We start from the raw sequence: 19,698 nt of genomic DNA, 5'->3' as shown, positions 1-19,698 counted from the left end.
CCCTCAGGATGTACACCCCCAGAGGGTAGCACGTGGTATTGGGACACATAAAGTGGTATGGGATGTTAACAGTTAAATGGGACTGCCCTCTAGTTCAAGCAACAGCCACTGGATGGTGTGTTAGCATATAAAAAGGGGAAGCTTCCTGGTTCAGTAGGTTTTCAGCCTGGGACCTCCCTCTTGGAAAGAGGTGACCAACAGGCCTGGGTAGTAGATAGACGTTCAAGTAACAGATCACTCTAGGAGTGATATGTAGGCTAATATTTAGAAAGGGCAGACATTGCAGACATTGCCCCTCCAGGAGTGATAAAGGTGTTAAGACCCCCCCAGCAACCCATCAGCTGGAGATCAGGGCCCAAAGTGTCTAGTCAGGTGGAGTAAGCCCCTGCTAGAGGGAGATACCTAATCCAAGGGTACTGCAGTCAAGAGTACCGGGGTGAGGTCTCACGGGAGGGTCAGCCTGGCGAGAGTACCGGGGAGAGCCCTATGAGAGGGTCTCCCGGTGAGAGTACCGGGGGGGGACTCCCAAAGAGGATCATCTGGCGGGAGTACCATGGATAGCCCAAGGAGAGAGGTTCTCTAAGTGTGAAGTTAAGGAGACTGTGCCCTGATTGATATGTCTCACTCCTGGAAGTGGTCTGCCCTAAATAAAGAAAATTCACCTGGTTCACTATAATCACCTGTGTCTGGCTTCTTCCTATCAAGGGATCACCAGCTGGCCGGTAAGCAAATACCCCAAAGGAGGGGGAAGGTACCAGGAGAGAAACCAAGCAGAGCAATCACACAATTAGGGCCATTGACAAACCAAAGGCTGCAAAGGCCTATGTCCAGACCAGGAGTCTACCAGCTGGATCTGTTGTATTTGGCTATCCATGTAAGGCGCCTCAAAAACAAAAGGCAACACTTGGACAGTTTTTTTCCTTTTTACTTCAACAAAGTAAATGTCCAATTACCATTTAAGTAATCCCACCTAAAGTATTTGCGATATATCTTAACCCTATTAGGAATGGCCACTAAAGACAAACTCTCAAATTCTGAAGCCCCATTATGCTTAAATGCCCTATAGCAATAACCATAAACTTCTAAGTCATCAGTATAATTTCAAGGTACTGATTTTGCTGATAGCATGCCATGTTGATGGAATCAAACATTCACAAGTAAACTTTGCTTATCATATAACACTATCATTTGTATTCTATATACTTACCTTTTGCATTCCTTTTGGGTGTTTCTTTTTTCAGTTTTGAGCACTTGACTTCAATGAAAAGAGAGCAGAAGCAGGCTGCACTTTCTTTTCCAAGACAGTCAATGATATCAAGTAATTTTCTTACTTGCTTTCTGGGGCCACCTTCATACACAACGTCCTCGTAGTCATCTTTTGAGATCAGCTGTTTCTGAAGTGCTTGTTGAACAATGAAGTCAATATATTCTTCAAGCTCATCAACAAGAATTCCTCGTTGGGTTTTCAAAAATGAAAGTGGCGATGCTCTAAGCAGAAATTGAATGGAATATTATTTTTTCTCTAAAATAATTCTATTCATTTTAATTCGTAAAATCATTCTAACCCCATCCCAATGAACTACAATGTCTCACACACAGCACTTGAAGATACATACACCCATTTCACACAAAGTCAATATGAGATTCCATCCCCCTCCCCCAAGCCACAACACCTGTCAGAGCACATACAAGGCTAGGAATGTTACATACTGCTGGGATCCTGTAATGTAGGAGTGGCCACTGTGCAGCCATGATGTAAGTTATTGGCTCTGTTGCAGAAAAATGTGAGGAGTTGACAGTTGAAGTCAAGATAGAAACACGTTGAATCGGCTACCATATTTGTATTTACAGAAATTAGTTGTACAATTTAATGCTGGGAGTTATTTTACCCTTTAATACTGGTGGTCACTGGAACATTTAATGTTGAGTATCACTGTACCATTTGATTATTGTAGTTACTATGCTTAGAGTTGCTGCACCATTTAATGGTGGGGTCACTGTGCCATTATACAGCATACTAAAGGCTTATTTATCATTTTCTGGTGCAAACAGGCAAGAGCATGTGCAAAATGATATCTAGGGAGTCAAGAATTGCTAAAGTGGGCACAACGGTCTTGGCAGCTCCAGTGTTAATAAAATGACACTTTCCCTAGGGTCAATTTTAACTTGTTTTTGTTCAGAATCTTTTGTATAAACCCCTATTAACACTACCTACACCTTCGATAATCTGGACTCTTTTTGCTAAATGCAACATGCACCAGCTGTCGGTAATGCAGGGGGTTTAAAGAGCCTCAGATGCAACTTCTGATTTCTCAAAATCGCCACACCTAACATTTGGGGTGCCAAGCTGCATTTTACAGTACATGCCACAATTCACTTGATTATACTGGAAAGGGAAAAATTACAATTGCACTCCCATAAAGGCATAGGCTCTGTGTCATTTTCTTTATTTTATTTATATTTAGGCATCAGGTAAGGTTGGGGGGCCAAAATCACTATTATGCTTAGGGCCCCATTTTATATTAAGATGGCTCTGTCTATGTCGCCTACCCTACCCTAATCTAGTTTAGCAATACCCTGTGCCACACCTCTCACAACTCTGTCATGCCCATTCCCACACCTTGTGTCTCAACCCTTCTCCTTGTAGATTGTAAGCTCTTTTGGGCAGGGCCCTCTTCACCTCTTGTATGGGTTATTGATTGCTTTATATGTTACTCTGTATGTCCAATGTATGAAACTCACTTATTGTACAGCGCTGCGGAATATGTTGGCGCTTTATAAATAAATGTTAATAATAATAATACTTGTAAGAAGGTGAAAGTTATATGAAGATATAATATGGTGAAATGTTTAGTCATGATCACTAGATGGAGATAGACAACTTAAATACTGTAAAATAGAAGTGTAATTTAGCCACCAGCAAGAAAAGTCAGATAAGAACACCCACCAAGAAGGATAGCTCAGAAAGGTACAAAAGGAGAGTGACAAATAGATAACCACGTTTTTATTAGTTGGGTACCTACTGGAAGCGTGCCACAACCATAATGTGTCAGATTTATTTCACCTTTGAATTTACTTTTGGTATGATATATACATATTCTGAGACAATCTGTAATTCGTCTTTTTGTCTTTTATTATTTGTAGTTTTTACATTTTGTTCAGCTGCTCCCTAGTTTGGAGCTTCAGCAGCTATCTGGTTGCTAAGATTCAAAGTACCCAAACAACCAGAGAGTGGTTTGAATGAGAGATGGTATATAAATAGGAGAGGACTGGCTACTGTGGTCAGTGACCCCCATTTGAAAGCTGCGAAGAGTTACAAAATAAGAAATATAATTCAAAAACTGTAAAAAAAAAAAAAAAAAGGTGAACTACCCAGGGAAGTACACCAGGTGGAAAAGCTGTTAGTCAAAGCTATGGGCTATGAAACAGTCAAGCCAGGGGCAAAGAGCAACTCTAGCCCCATAAAAGAGTGAGAGGGGAAAGCAGAAGTCTGTTATTCAGGAGGTTTATTTGTTCACTGGTAATCCAATAACCTATCTTGCAAGAACCAGTTTGTCTAAAAAACATTGACTTTTCTTAATTAAAAAGTCCTGTTTATTTCATTCATTTTGAACAAGAAGTTATCCAGGAGCAACTGGACAATGCTGTTAGCTGTGGGCTTTGCACTATAAAAGGGAATAAGAGGAGAACCCTGAGACAAGAGATTGAAATCGATGTGATCGATTGAGGTCGATGTGTGTATAATGTTCTGGACTAAATAAACTCCTATTCTTTGTGTGAACTGAAATAACCTATGGCTTCCAAAATGCTGTTTAAAACTGATGATTAGCGGCATTAAGCAAAATAGCAGTGTTTCAAGAATTTTTGACTTCTGGTTGATTCCATTTAGGAAAAGTACTTAAATGAGTGTGTGCAAACCATTATTTTGCGACACCCTAGTAGGTGATGCACATGTGGTGCTACACTTCAGGGAAACTTGCATGCAGGAAAACTGTGACCAGTGTGACTCCACAGTATATGCAAAGCCACATAACTTGGAAAGAATTTCATGCATTTCATTCTCAAGAAGCCAAGCACTTTAGTGCTTTCCCTTTACTGGTCCAACTATTTTATGTGCAGAATAACCCATTCAGATACATTTAAACAAGAAATATAAATATAAGTAAGTAAAATGCCCCTTAAAAAAGCAATTCTGATGGTATTCACAATAAACTATGTTCTTTGGGAGTCTAAACCATATACATTCTAGTTAAATCAATATCCTAGAATTTCTTTTAGTTTGAATGCCAGCAGTGATTACAAACATATCCTTCTGGGGCATTTCTACTTCCTCAAACTCAATATAAGTTCCTCATGTGTCATCATAATAAATCATGTGCAAATACTGTATCAAAGCTATACAGCACTCAATCACTTGAGAAATACAAAGCCACCACAGGGGAGTCCGAAAAACAGAAACAGCTGGGCTCATTTGCTAACACTGGGCAATTTTTCTTCAGTGCAATAATTCATAACCAATCAGATGGTATCTCAGTTATCAAAAATTAACCATTGTTTTAAAGAGAACTACACACCCAGGTCGAAAAGCCCCCTTAACTGGCCTGCGTTAACTGAGCCCCACCTCTCCCTTATCACATAGTCTGTAACTTAAAAATCTTGAAAGTTGGGGAGAGATTATTGGAGCATAGGCGAGCGATTATCAATAATGATAATAGAAGTCCAAACATTTTTGGAGTGCCCATTCAGGTGATCCTGAGGGATTATGGACATGGGGTCTCTTGGGGGGGGGGAGACTGGGACAGGTTAATCCTGCAGAAAGAGATGAGGTGGATTATTCTGATGGCATGCCAAAATGAATGAGGATATTTCATATAAACCTTTTTTTATGAGATTAGGATTTAGATAGGTACCTCTCTTAATATGTTGGACAATGTTCTGGTTTAGTGCCCACTGGTAGGGTAAAAGTTGCAGAACTCCATCCTTTCATGTAAGACAAATGTATGTTGTGCATGTTATTGAATGCTGATGCACAGTTTACATAATATCCTCAGTATCATCAATATTATTTGTTTGTTCATATATTGCAATATATTCAAGCTGCCCAACTATGTCAAAGTCATCCTCAGTTTTGCCAGTCCTGCACTCACTTTTATCTGATTCCTTAAGAATTCTGCTTTATTATATTTTATATAATAGGTGAATGAAGAGGAATTCCTGTTTCTATTCATAGTTAAATATTTACTATAAGGGCGAATGTTACAACTTGGTGTATTTTTGGCAAATTGTGCAATTTACTAATGTGGCATTAGCCTTAGGCTGGATGACTTTCATTGGAAACCCAGATCAGTAACTTGTGCATCCCACTATCTACCTCATATCCTTCTAGCTAATATTCTACATTCTATCATTGGTGTAAATTCACTAGCAAATTTTTCCCACTTCAATGAATTAAATATTTACACCAGCAATAATTCAGCACATTATACTTACACCAGCATATTTGCATATTCATGTAAATATGCAATACTGAGGCAAAAATACAAATTAAGTAGGTGAACACAAATGATGTGAAATTTGGGCAAGTTAGACAAGGATAACAACTGCAAATATAACCCCAAGTTCAAAGGGCTGAAAACAGTAAATAAAATCAGATGCAGTTCTTCTGTGGACACACAATAAAAAAACAAGAAGAACCTGAGACTGCTCAAAGGAGTTGTGTAGGGAAATGTGCTATGTCTGAAGAGGCACAGGGCATTACCTGAACAAAACTACTATGATATAGTGTAAGTGATTGGCGCTTAGAGTCATTGGGGTATGCCTAACAAATTGACAAGCTTCTCCCCCCAGAAAATATCCCTCAGCACAATGGGGTTACAGAAGTGGAAAGTATCCCTGCCTAAATAAATTGCAAAGGAATAAGGGAATATACATATATTATTTTGAGTAGTCAAAGGGACTTTCCTAGCGTTACCAGATGACTTGAAAATTCAGGGACCTGTATAATACATGCATGCTGCAGCACTGCACTGATTGCATTTAAATTATATTGCAATTAGTGCAGCCCTTCTAGCTGTTTTTGCTGAATATGTTGCTGAATTTTCAAGTGATCTAGTAGCCCTGGTTAGTTCACTATCCCAGTGCTTAAAAATAGTTTATATTAGTAATTAGTGCCTTAACATTAGTCTTGGTTTCCTAGGGACATACCCAAATTTAGGGAATGCATACCTCCACTGGCTCTCAACATACCAAACTACAGATGCAAGTGTATTTTCCAGTGAAAGGAATCCCTAAAAGCACAATGTCAGGCACACTGCGTTATACAGTGTAGAAACACTCAGGACACAGCAGTACTGAAGTCTGCAAATCACCTTTTATTGGTGATTATCACTACATGTTTTCGGGAACTAGCCCCCACTAAAAAAAGGTGCTAGTTCCCGAAACGTTGTGATAAGCACCAATAAAAGGTGAATTGCAGACTTCAGTACTGCTGTGTCCTGCTTGTTTCTACATTGTGTTTTGGAATTGTGTGTTTAAAAACCACAAGAAAAATAAGTGGCAACTTGGGTTTAATTCAGCTTAATACATTTCTGTTATATTTTGACATTACTGTGTTATTTATTTAGGTAGCCAAATGATGGTGTGAAGAGAAGCGTCAGTCAAGGCTAGGGTTGCCACCTGTCTGGTTTTGACCTGGACAGCCTGGTTTTCGGAAAGGGCTCCCTGGGTCAAAACCTCCTAGACAGTTTCCCTAATTAGGAAAACCGGCCAGGGCTAATTAACACTGCCCGATTGCTGTGTCATAGCCCCGCCCTATGATGTTGTGGCCCCGCCTCCTCCCCGCAACATCACGCCTGCCCCCTACTTGGTTTTTAGCAACCCTAGTCAAAATCTACATTTAAACCGGGCATGATTTTTTTGTGTGTTGTACCATAGGAGTAATGTTTAGTGTATTTCAACCCTGTATACACAGCTTTATAAACTGTGAACAAAGTCAAGAAGCACTAACACAAGCTGTTAGCAGGCTACAGAAACATTTACACTTCAATCACAAGATATTTACATTACTGTGTATTAAAGAGTAACCGAAATGTAAACAGGGTGAAATTGCTTTTCTGTGTACTTTAGCAATTTACAATAATTGTTGTTGCTCTAGATTTCCTTAGTTTTGCACCACTAATACCATAATTTTAAAAATCAACACAGGGCTTCTCTACTAGCCATCTGGAAATGTAACTGCTAATATCATATCAATATCAATATTAGCAAAAATGAGATATTGACAAACTAAAGAAAATGTTGCAAGTTGCCCCAGTGCTCAGAAAAGTAATTTAAGCAAGAATGCATTATTTTTGTTTTACTTCCCCTTTAATGATTATTATTAGTTATTGTGGATAATAAGAAAAATTATAATATATTTGATATCTTAAAACTCAATTTACAGCAATTTTATTATATTTATTATAAATGTTTAAATTTATTTCTCTATTTTATTTCCCCTTTTATAGTGACCACAAGATATTGCCAACATTTTGTTCAGACTGGAAAACCACAAAAAAAGCCCACAGCAAAAGGGGAAACCATGCAATAAAAAGACGTCATATTTATTGAAATTCCTAGTATTTTTCATCATTATGTAGAGAATTTCTGGTTTAAGAAGATCTTAAAAACCCAGTTAAACAGTTGCATGTTAAGAACCATGGTTTTCTGAGTTGGCCCCATGTTGCCACCTTCCCCAGCAGTGACAGCCAGACAGAGGGGGTGTAATACATACACATTTGTTTATAGGAATAGAACACCTAACCAGGGAGCGGCCCTTAGTACTCAATATGACAATTTTCTATTTAGGATTACCCAATCCCACATACTACTAAAAAAGTATATTTTTATTAAAATGGTTTATTTTTATAAAGCAGGGTTTCACGTGAGCTGTTTTATGCAATATATTTTATAGTGACCTACATTGATCTGAGGTATAGTTTACCTTTAAATGTAACTCTAATCTTATAGGCAACTATGAATAATATATGGTGCTGGTTTCACTTTGGTCTAAAAATTAATACTCAGGCTCCCTGTACATCCTCTCAGGTCCCTGTCCGTGTTTCACATGAGGGGTGGGCGTGTCTTAACAGTCCCTGCTAGAAGCAGTAGGAGGGGGATAGCCAATCACAGCTCTGCAGTAACACAAGCAAAGGCAGGTTTCAGTTCCCTGTCAGGTAAGCCTAGCTGCTTGGTTCCTATCCTACACTGTCTGGAACCTGGAGTCTTTCAATCACTGTTGTACTCTTTTGTAAATACTTGTAATTGTGAGCATTTTATAAAGAAGACGCTACATTTACAAAGAGATTAGCTAATTCTTTGGGTACTAGAATTGTGCGCACACAGCAGCTTTTCTTTCCCTGTACCTGTTTTCTTTCCAACCATTTTATTGCATTTTCAGTTATGCATAGTTGTTGTTCGCTTGACTTTGTCTGTAAAATTAATTTGCCTAAACCAAAATACCCAAACTGTGATTCTGACTGCAGATATCACTAGGAAAAAAAACATTGATTTTAGTGATTGTTTTTGGATTGTAGCAATTTTACTGCATTTCACATTGTTCTTTGTTACTTGTCTTTGCACATGGACATTTGGTCTGCTGTATTTCAATTTGGCTTCCTCTGTACCCCACATAGTTTGGTAAACCTATGCATATAGGGCATCACACTGTCCAGTAGACCCCTGGCGTTCATATTTAGAATGTTTTATGTTGGTACGTTACGAAATGTGGGGGTACATAATAGGGCAAAATGCAAGCTTTGTGACGATTTTCAGAAATGTTATAAAAACCGTTCTGTTTAGCATAGCCTTCTAGTTTGGTAGTTTGTGGTAGAAAGATGTATTTACCCATTTTTGTTTCATCAGAATGTGTGTTTTTGGAAAATATATGGCTTTCTAGGGTCTCTGTACTGTTAGGGGGTCTTATGGCACATAATACACATACCGGCTGCAAAAACTGCACAAGCCGGAGCGTCATATGTGAAAATTCATATGCACAATTTTTATTTGGGTGCCCCTGTACACCACATAGTTTGGTAAATATATGCATATAGGGCATCAAACTGTTCAGTAAACCCCTGGCATTCATATTTAGAATGTTTTATGTTGATATGTTACAAAATGTGGGGGTACATAATGAAGTAAAATGCAAACTTTGCGACAATTTTCAGAAATGTCATAAAAACTGTTCTGTTTAACATAGCTTTGTAGTTTGGTAGTTTGCAGTAGAAAGATGTATTTACCCATTTTTATTTTGTCAGAATGTGTACTTTCGGAAAATATATGGTTTTCTAGGGTCTCCATACTCGTCTTATGGCACGTAATACACATGCCAGTAGCTTATATTGCAGCGTATTCACTTTGTATGCACTAACTTCCTTTTGGGGTCTCTAAATGCCAGATACATTGGTGATCCTATGCACAATGGGTATCAAACTGTTCGGTGGACCCTTGGCTTTCATATTTTGTATGTGTTATCTTGTACTTAATGTTATGTGGGAGATAAGGAGCTTGAAAGTGGAAGATTTGATGCGATTTTCAGGTATTTCATCAAAACTGCCAATTTTGGGAAAGCATTGCGACTCTGTAGTTTGGAGTAGAAAGACATGGTTACCCATTTTAAATTTAACTGAATGTGTACGTTCCGAAAATATATGGTTTTGGGTGGTCAATGTGTTTTTTGTGTTTTTACCCCACAGAAAATGCAGTAAATATGTTGAATTTTCAGTAGCTAAAGAGATCTCCGGGGCAATTTGTATGTACTAACTTCCTTTTGGGGTGTCTACATGCCAGATACATTGGTGATCCTATGCACAATGGGCATCTAACTGTTCGGTGGACCCTTGGCTTTCATATTTAGGATGTGTTATCTTGGTACCTAATACTATGTGGGAAATAAGGTGCTATAAAGTGGAAGGTTTTTCAGGTATTTCATCAAAACTGCCAATTTTGGGAAAGCATTGCGACTCTGTAGTTTGGAGTAGGAAGACAAGGATACCCATTTTGAATTCGCCTGAATGTGCACAAAAATATATGGGGGTTTGGGGGATCAATATTTTTTTTTGTGTTTTTACCCCACAGAAAATGCAGTAATCATGTTGAATTTTCAGTAGATAAAGAGATCTCCGGGGCAATTTGTATGTACAGGTATAGGACCCATTATCCAGAATGCTCAAGACCAAGGGTATTCCGGATAAGGGGTCTTTCTGTAATTTGGATCTCCATACCTTAGGTCTACTAAAAATTTATAAAACATGAATTAAACCCAATAGGATGGCTTTGCATCCAAAAATGATTAATTATATCTTAGTTGGGATCAAGTACAAGGTACTGTTTTATTATTACAGAGAAAAAGCAAATCAGTTTTAAAATTCTGAATTATTTGATTAAAATGGAGTCTATGGGAGACGGGCTTTCCGTAATTAGGAGCTTTCTGGATAATGGGTATCCTGATAAGGGATCCCATACCTGTACTAACTTCCTTTTGGAGTCTCTAAATTCCAGATACTTTGGTGATCCTATGCACAATGGGCATCAAACTGTTCGGTGGACCCTTGGCTTTCATATTTAGGATGTGTTTTTAGGATGTGGTACCTAATGCTTTGTGGGAGATAAGGTGCTTGAAAGTGGAAGCTTTGAGGGGATTTTTTTGAATTTTCATAATTTTTTATAGAAACTGCTAAATTCAGGAAAGTATTGCTGATTGGTACATAGGAGTTGGAAGACATGGTTGCCTATTTCGGATTCGGCAAAATGTGTACTTTTCAAAAATATATGGTTTCCTGGGGTAAACCTAATGTTCCAGGATTTTTGGCTTTGGAATCTAAAGTTTGCCGTATTCTGCTGTAATGCTTTGAAAATTGGGTAATATACTGCTGGGAGTTTTTGATCTATAGAAGACAGAAATCTCCATAAAACTGTACATATCAGGTATTGGCATGTTCGGGAGACATGGGGCTTTCCAAATCAGTTGAATTTTTGTCCACAAAATAAAATATGTTTCTGGTATAAATCCCTATATCGTGAAAAATATCAATTTTTTTTTTTTGTATTTCGAGCTCTAATTCTTGTTCCAGAAGTGGAAATACACAAAAACTCTGGCAGATTTAGAAAGCTCGGGTTCTCCTGAAAAAACAATATATGGTTTGCCTACCTAAACTTAACCCTTCTCCCAGTAAATTGAGAGAGCACAGAATGTTTACAAAACGTCTGGCACTGAGGGGAACCGAAATGTCAAATTCTGCTGGCACTTAAGGGTTAAAACAGCATGCGTAGCCATGACAGTATCTACTGTATTTAATGCAAACATTGAGAGCTGTAGTATGTGCTATCCTATAGAGAAGTGCTTTTAACAATCTCCACCACAAAGATAAATGCTAACCTGTTTTTGTGTATTCTTTAGGCCTTCTTGGCCAGATCAGTTGCACTTCCATTGTACTAATATTTTTAACTTAGCCTTTATAGCAAGGATCCTAAAAAACATTCTCAGGATCTGAGCTGCTCTACAAGCCAAAGAAGTACTGGATATCCTTTAGTGAAAGGCTTGTTAATATTTATCACACTGCTGGTTGGAATGTATGGTTATGTGCATTCAAAGTAAAGAATGCATAAAGTCAACACAATTTAAAATTTCCTTATACGCAGATGATGTTATGCTCACCTTAACAAATCCACATATCTCCCTTCCCAATCTACATAAAATCCTTAAAGAATATAGCCTGTTCTCTAACTACAAAATTAATTTAACTAAAACAGAGGCAATACCCCTACACTTATGACAAAACACTAAAGATGCCCTTAAAGAGATACTGACACCAGAAATGAAACCATTTTTACATCGGTCATATCATTGTCTTTGCATGCTATTTATAATTTTGCCATAAAAGTATTTGTCCAGTGCTTTTACATTACCTATCTGATCCCCCGTGTTCCTCTATGAGGGGGCGGCCATATTTGTGCAGCAGTAGGTCGTTGGCATTAGAAGCTATAACTGAAGGGACAGTCAGGCTGGCAAAACAGTCAGGTTTTGGGATTTCAAGTAACAATTACTTACAAAAGCAACCATATCAGCAAAAAATGATCAACATGACCAACAGGTAACTTTTTATGTAGATTCATATTTTAAAAAGTTGTTTTTTCGTGTCAGTATTACTTTAAGGCAAGCTTCCCCTATAATTGGAAAACAGACTCCATCTCATACTTGGGCATACAGATCACCACCAAATACAATACTTTATACTTTAATATCAGACAAGTTGAACATTTTCTGAGAAAATGGTCTGACTACCCAATATCCTGGCTTGGAGAATCACATCCATTAAAATGTGTATACTTCCTAAACGTCTCTATCTATTTGAAACATTGCCAATAATGGTCCCAACTAAAACTGTAAAGGGTTGAATCACTAAACAGCGTTAAAACGAGCGCTACTTATAGCATGCATTAAAAATGTTATCGCTTCTTATTTTTTGCAACTTAACGCTCAATTCATTAAAGGACACATGTCATAATTAAGATGCGATGTTCTTTGCGTTATTTAACTCGCGATGAGCGGTTTTCTTGTGTTAATTCCCGTCGCGTGTGTTATTTCCCGCTGCGCGCGATATATTACATATATTAGCGCACAATTTTACGCACGTAACCATTACTTTCGGAAAACTACTTTTCTGAAAATTACCATTTCCCTGAAAACTGGAGGATGCATCACTCTAGGGCCAACACATACTTGAAAAAATCCCACTGTAAAGTCCATGTTGTGTTGCCAAAAGCTCAGGAACCACAATTTTCTTTAAGTAGCGCCTACCTCAAGTAGATGTTAATTTTCACACAGACTAATGCGATATTTAGCCCATTAAACGCTTCATAGGTGTTTGTGACTCATGCGTTAGTATTATTTCTATGCAAGAATTAATGCAATGCGAGGTAAATAACGCATTGCGATAGTGCATTTATTTGCGCATGCGATATGCGTCTTAATGCATGCGTAATGACTTTGATGAATCAGGACTTAATTATCGCATGCTTTTTAACGCAAAAAAGCATGCAATAATCGTTATCGACCTTTAGTGAATCGGCCCCTAAAGGTGATACAAACTATGGCACAAGCATTCATCTGGGGCAATCGTAGGCACAAAATAAAAAGATCTGTATTAATGACTCCAACCCTGAGGGGAGGCCTTGGAGTGCCAAAACCCCGGCCTTTGAGCCTGGATCTACTCCTCATTTCTACCACCGATGGTCTCAGTTAGAAGCGCATAGAGTAGAAGACCTGATAAACCCAACCACAGTGTCTTATCTTATTCATACCTCCCAGCATTTTGAAAACGGAAAGAGGGACAAAAATAAATGCCGCATGCAGCGTGGTCATTTTTTTTTGCCCATGCCCATTTTTGCAACCACACCCCCTAAATACCATTCCCATTTGACTAAATTTGGCAGGTTATTTAAAGTTTGAACACATTTCTGGGGGTTTTGGGGTCCTGTTTTATGTGTTATTACAATTTTGCAAAAAAAAAGGTGAAATTGCCCTTTAAGCTGCAAGTCTCAGTTCCCCTAAGAGACTTGTTTAGCTTACTAGTTACAACTGTATCTCAGTGTAGGTGGGGATATTTACCTTTCTGGGCTCTCTGCCAAATGCCCACTTATTTAATTAAAAGCGAGAAACAATTTATCTAAGTGCAGGTGACGCTCGTTAAGATTTCTGGGTTCTCAGCCAAAAGCTACTTTTAATTAAATTTGTATCTTTTTTAGCTTCAGTGCAGGAGATCAAAGGGAAATGAGGGACTTTTCAGTAAGAACCCGAGATTGTGGGTTGAGCTGTCAAAAGAGGGACGGTCCCGCAAAAATCGGGACAGTTGGGAGGCATGTCTTATAATTCCCAAACCTACAAGAGAAAGCTCCACAAGCTGACCTTAAATTTTATGAAAACCTACAACTAAGAGACATTCTGCAGGCCATTTATCCTGCACAAAAAAACTAAAGCTAGCACAGGGTTTGAGCTCATAGCCAAACAAGGTTTACCCCAAAAAAGTCTGATCTCTAAGATATATCAGCTTGTTATCACACTATCTCCTGAACACCTTGTCATAAATATATGTCTAAGTGGAATGAAAACAGGACACAACCTATCAAGGAAGGGTGGGCTTCCATATGGGTGAACAACACTATCACTAAAGAAAGATCACATAACAACAACCATGACCATATAAATAGTTCCCTGGACATCAAAACCCGATTCACCCAACCCTCCACCCACAAACTTATGGAATATCTAATGAAGCAATGCAACCTGCTGACTATACCTTTTTATACTGCGGTAACTTGTATGTTATACCTTTTCTTTCTTCTTTACTTCCTTAATAAAAAAATGTTGTGCTGTGTAAATGTCAGCACTGTATTAATACAGGTATAGGATCTGTTATCTGTACACCCGTTATCCAGAAATCTCTGAATTACGGAAAGGGAATCTCACATAGACTCCATTTTAATCAAATAATTCATTCACAGTACACTTTTACTTGATCCCAACTAATTTATTATTGGATGCAAAACAATCGTACTAGATTTAAATGATTTTTTAGCAGACTTAAAGTTTGGAGATCTAAGTTATAGAAAGGACGCTTATCTAGAAACCCCAAGCTCCGAGCATTCTCAATAGTAGGTCCCATACCAGTAAAAAAAACTAAATCAATGCCTATATTTAAAAGTTTTTTTTATAGCACTTTCATTTTAAGACCGTTTGGATGAGTTCTATATGAATAAGCTGTCTACGTAACACATATGGTAGGAGCGCATCACGATGCTATAAATCATGATTTCTTTCTTAAAATGTACTGCATTTCCCCCAAAAAAATATTTTTTTAATTTTTTGGGTATTACTGGTCATGCCACATACTACTGTTTAACCCAAACTACTACTCTATGAAAACTTTTTTATTTCATTAGGTTAGGTTCATAAGATTATGGTATTTATTGACAATGTCTCATAACCTGTTAGACGAGAAAGTAAATAAGTAGAGGTATAAGCTTTCTCCAAAAAGATAACTCCATGGTATTGAAAGATCAGAGATTGTTATGTTATTGCAATATGATATATAGGATAAACACAAGAAGAAAAATTTAAAAAATGTACTTTTAGTATGTTGTAGAGCAGGAATCCACAACCTTTTTTACATGTGAGCCACACTCTAAAGCAGGGGTTCCCAACCTTTTTTTATTAATGAGCCACATTCAAATTTAAAAAGACTTGGGGAGCAACACAAGCATAAAACAAATAAGGACTGTTATTGACTATATGGTAGCCCCTATATGGACTGGCAGCCTACAAGAGGTTCTGTTTGGCAGTACACCCGGTTTATATGCCTCCAAGCAAAGAATTAAAAAAAAACACCTGCTTTAAGACCACTGGGAGCAACATCCAAGGGGTTGGTGAGCAAAATGTTGCTCACGAACCACTGGTTGGTGATCACTGCTCTAAAGTAAAAGAGTTAGAAAGCAACATGAGCATGAAAAAAGTTCTGGAGGTGTAAAATAAAAGCTGTGTTTGGTTATTTGGTAGCCCCTATGTAGACTGGCAGCCTACAGGAGGCTCTGTTTGGTAGTACACCTTGTTTTTATGCAACCATAACTTGCCTTCAAGTCAGGAATTCAAATATAAGCATCTGTTTAAGGCGACTGGGAGCAACATCCACAGGGGTGGTGAACAACATGTTTCTTGCAAGCCACTGGTTGAGGATCACTGATGTAGAGAGTGATATTCTGACACAATTTGCAATTGGTCATAAGTTTTTTTTGTGTTTTTTGAATTAGGTAGCTTCTTGTTCAACTCTCCAGTTTGGAACTTCAGCACTTATCTGGTTGTGAAGGTCTAAGGCTAATTCCACACCATGCATATGGCTTATTTTTTCGGCAAGCCAAAAAACGCTTGCTGAAAATACGCACTATGCACTCCTACCTGTTCCTACATCCGAATTTATGGAATATGCTTGGGTGCAGGCACATGTAGCCGAAATCCGCATAAAAACACAAGACTTTGCATTCTCTAATGTTTTTATGCGGATTTTGGCTGCATGTGCCTGCACCCGAGCATATTCCACTCATTCGGGTGCGACACATGTAGAAGCTTATGGCCCGTATTTTCAGCAATCGTTTATCGGCCTGCCAAAACTATACGCCATACGCATTGTGTGGCATTAGCCTAAATTACCCAAGCAACCAGGCAGTGGCTTAAATGAAAGACTGTAATATGTATAGAAGAGGGGCTAAAAGGAAAGATAAGTAATGAAAAGTAACAATAACAGGCTGCCCGAGTCACTGACCCCATTTCAAAAATGGAAAAAGTGAGAAGAAGGCAAATTATTAAAACAAACTATACAAAATAAATGAAGACCATTTGAACATACTAAAAATGAAAGGTGAAGCACCCCTTTAAGCAAATACTAATAACTGACTACTAAAATATAAAATTCATATTGTTTTGACACTAATAGGACAGAGTCAGGTGGATCATAACCTTTCCCAGGGAAGGAAAATTGCCTCTGGCAAAATGCCTTGTTCGCTGAAAACTTTAGGATATATATCTGGGAGCAGTGCAGCAACATTTACCATTACAAAACATGTGCAAAATATGAATCATGTCTGAGTGTGACTCACAGGATTGTGCAAGGATTTGTATGTTTAAGTAAATATTTTGGTAGATCCTGAGACTGAAAGCCACAGCTAGTAGAAATCAAAGGCAGCATCCCGGTTAAGCAATGTTGGGCAGGGAACAGAACTGACACTTCAGCGACCTTCAGATACAAAGCAGCGGCCACAATCACAGCACGGCTGCACCTATGTCCTTGGCTTACACTATCTCTGCACTATATCAAGGAAACCATAAATTAACTGCATCAACCAAAGTTTAACTCCTGTATGTGTATGAGAAGGCTGCAATTAACCCGTTCAGTACCAAGGCACTAGTGTTTCCTATCGCAGAAGCCAGGGGGGCTACCGTCCTGTATAGATTTGTACCTGTATAGCGCAAAGATATCAATGCTGGAAGTGTTGAGAGCCATAACTTGATTCACTCGCATAATGCCGCCAGTCTATAACATAACCAGCACAGAGCCAGCGAGTTACCTGCCGTTTTCCCAGCTGCTAATCGCTCCCTCACAGGCGCTCACCGATTCCTCCCCCATGTATAAGCGCCTTGTTCCACGCGTGTTTTCTTTCTTGCACGTCACTCAACCCCACTGCTAGTGACCTGGAGGCACTCTCCCCACCAGGCTCCTGCCCGCACTCCTTACACGGGATGTTAGTGGGCGTGGCATTCCAGATCCTCCCTTCCAGCTGTGTGAGGAAAGACGATAAGGATTATTGCTTCGGCTACACACACTGATACCCTCACACTATATACATATCCTCTTTTGGAGTTGCTTCATTCAGTGAATTACTATGGGTGGACGGTACAGACAGCTGTAAAGCAGTGTAGGGACGAAGTAAAGTGAGCTCTGCTGAGGACCTAAATACAGCCCTGACTAAGGCTGATGCCCCATGGAGCGAATCGGTCCCCCCGCAATAGATCTCTGCTATCGCAGGCGACTAACTGCTCCAAAATGCCTTTCTATCCACAACAATAGGAGTCACCGAGGAAAGGCCTTCACATTGCTTCCGTTTTCTGAAGTTGTGGAAAGTTTTATCCCACAGGCAACTTCGGTGGAGAGGCCATCACTTTGGTTTTCTGAAGTTGCAAAAGTTGCTTCCTCCTGGCAGAAAATTTGTCTTTTGAAAGATTTGCAAATTTTCTGGTGAAGAAAAACGGGACAGATTAACTTATCCCTACTAGCAATCTTTCTTCTTTTCCTGTTCAACTAACCCCTAGCAGGCCGCCTTAAAATAATCCTTTAATAGTGATATGTCACGTGTCCATTCAACTAGCCACAGACATCCTATACAAATCCTATCATTCCCCCTAACACAAACTTCCACCTTTTTTTAACTTTGTTTTTTATTGTTGTTTTCCAAAGCTTTACCACAGGACATACTAATAAATACATAAATTTGATGGAGATGCACTTCTTTGGCTCACAACATAGGGTGCATAGGAAAGCCTGATTGCTCTAAGCTTTAAAAAGTGGTGGTTAGATCTAGGTAGAAAGAAGAGAGAGGTAAAAAAAGGATAAGGAAGATGAGAGGTTGGAGGACTGGTGGAGGCAAGAGTTGAGTAGTATAGAGGTAGAAACAAAATAAGTATGCAATCATAATAACCAATAAGCGAAATAACACAAACTTCCAACTTAACACGTGCTGCAACAGAATTAAAAAACAATATATATATGTAAAAATAAATATAAGAAACTGTGTGTTGGTAAGAAGTCTCCTCCTTGTGGGTCTGCAATGTCCTTAAGACAGCAGAACTAGTATATACACCCTTCCAGATTCCCATGCTTACCCGCACATGAATCACTTCCCATTCACCTTCCCCTCCCACCCTAATACATCTCGCTAACACTGTCCAGTTTAACCCTAGCATAGCCTTACTCCCCATGTTTCTCAGACTTAAACGTGCTTCCTAGGTAAAATCCATTTCATTACATAACATGAAGCAGCGGCACGAAAGATTCAGTTATGTTTTCAACAGAGGTTTTCATTTCACTTATTTGGTTTTCATTTCACTTATTTGGAAGAGGGAAACTGATACTTGAGGAACCTAGTGCATAACTGGTCCAGAACTGGTGCATGAATCACTCCCTATGAACATTTGAAGTAATCTGACCAATGTTTGGCTGCTATGATTTATTTAATCTCATGTTAGTCTCTCTCCAAATGAAGCAATTATGCAATGTAAAATAAAGATAATAGCTGTTCAGTTTATCCCTTTGCAAAAACTTATGTAATAGCCAATAGGAAACCCTGACTCAGGGCCGGATTTCTATCCGGTGCGCCCCGAGGCCGCCCCTGTGGGAGTCCCCCGTGCGCATGCGCGAACGCTCCCCCCAGTGCGCATGCGCAAATGCGGCCCTCCCAGTGCGCATGCGCTACGCGCCAGCTCCCCATTGCGCATGCGCGAACGCTCCTTTTAACTCCCATACGGAGCAGTGGGGAGAGGTCCCGACTGCTCCGTATGGGAGCAAAATTTAAAAATGTTCTTGCGGCGGGGCGGCATGCCGCCCCTAAACTTCTGCCGCCCTAGGCCCGGGCCTTTGTGGCCTCTCCACAAATCCGGGCCTGCCCTGACTAGGAGAGGGTACAAATAGTATCATATAAATATTAATAACAACAAAATCTACATTCAGAATTTGTCTGTTTTCTGGTGACCCCAAACCTGACCAAGGCATGGGCACCCCACTCACCCCACCCTCTTCCCACCACTCACCACCAACATTCCCCCACAGCCTACCCCTTTGCTTGCCACCAAACCTCACTCCAAACCTTCCCATGCTAACCTACATTCCTGCTCCTGTTCCATGCCCTGCTTCTGCAATACCCAGAGGGTTAGAGAGCTTAAGACCCTAGTGCCCCCTTCAGTTGCACCCTAGGTACATGCCACTTCTGCTTACCACTAGCTCCGGCCGGGCCCTACTCCTTACAAATCAGATACTATTAATATGCAATCACAATCAAAACAGAAAGGAAAGTGTTCAAAAGCCACAAAAAACAATATTCTCAATTATTATTCTCAAA

The 19,698-nt window shown here is 39.2% G+C and overlaps 1 protein-coding gene across 4 annotated transcripts in view; it reads right to left on the bottom strand.

Moving 5' to 3' along the window:
• LOC101731251 (NACHT, LRR and PYD domains-containing protein 3) overlaps positions 1 to 18,384 on the bottom strand; it is a 41,599-nt gene extending 23,215 nt beyond the window's left edge. The window contains exons 1-3 of one of the 4 annotated variants that reach the window (XM_031903129.1): positions 18,283 to 18,384; positions 17,155 to 17,364; positions 1,208 to 1,488 (exon numbers count right to left, since the gene is read on the bottom strand). In XM_031903129.1, coding sequence (XP_031758989.1) covers positions 1,208 to 1,488; positions 17,155 to 17,213 — 340 coding nt within the window. In that variant the 5' untranslated portion in view covers positions 17,214 to 17,364; positions 18,283 to 18,384. The other 3 variants (XM_004911094.4, XM_018096275.2, XM_018096273.2) reach the window with 3 other exon arrangements.
• Between the last annotated feature and the right edge of the window lie 1,314 nt (positions 18,385 to 19,698).

Source organism: Xenopus tropicalis, chromosome 1 (assembly GCF_000004195.4).
Source record: "Xenopus tropicalis strain Nigerian chromosome 1, UCB_Xtro_10.0, whole genome shotgun sequence".
NCBI classification, from domain to species: Eukaryota; Metazoa; Chordata; class Amphibia; order Anura; family Pipidae; genus Xenopus; species Xenopus tropicalis.
The sequence above is the reverse complement of the archived record's forward strand: the minus strand, read 5'-3'. Positions and strand labels throughout refer to the sequence as shown.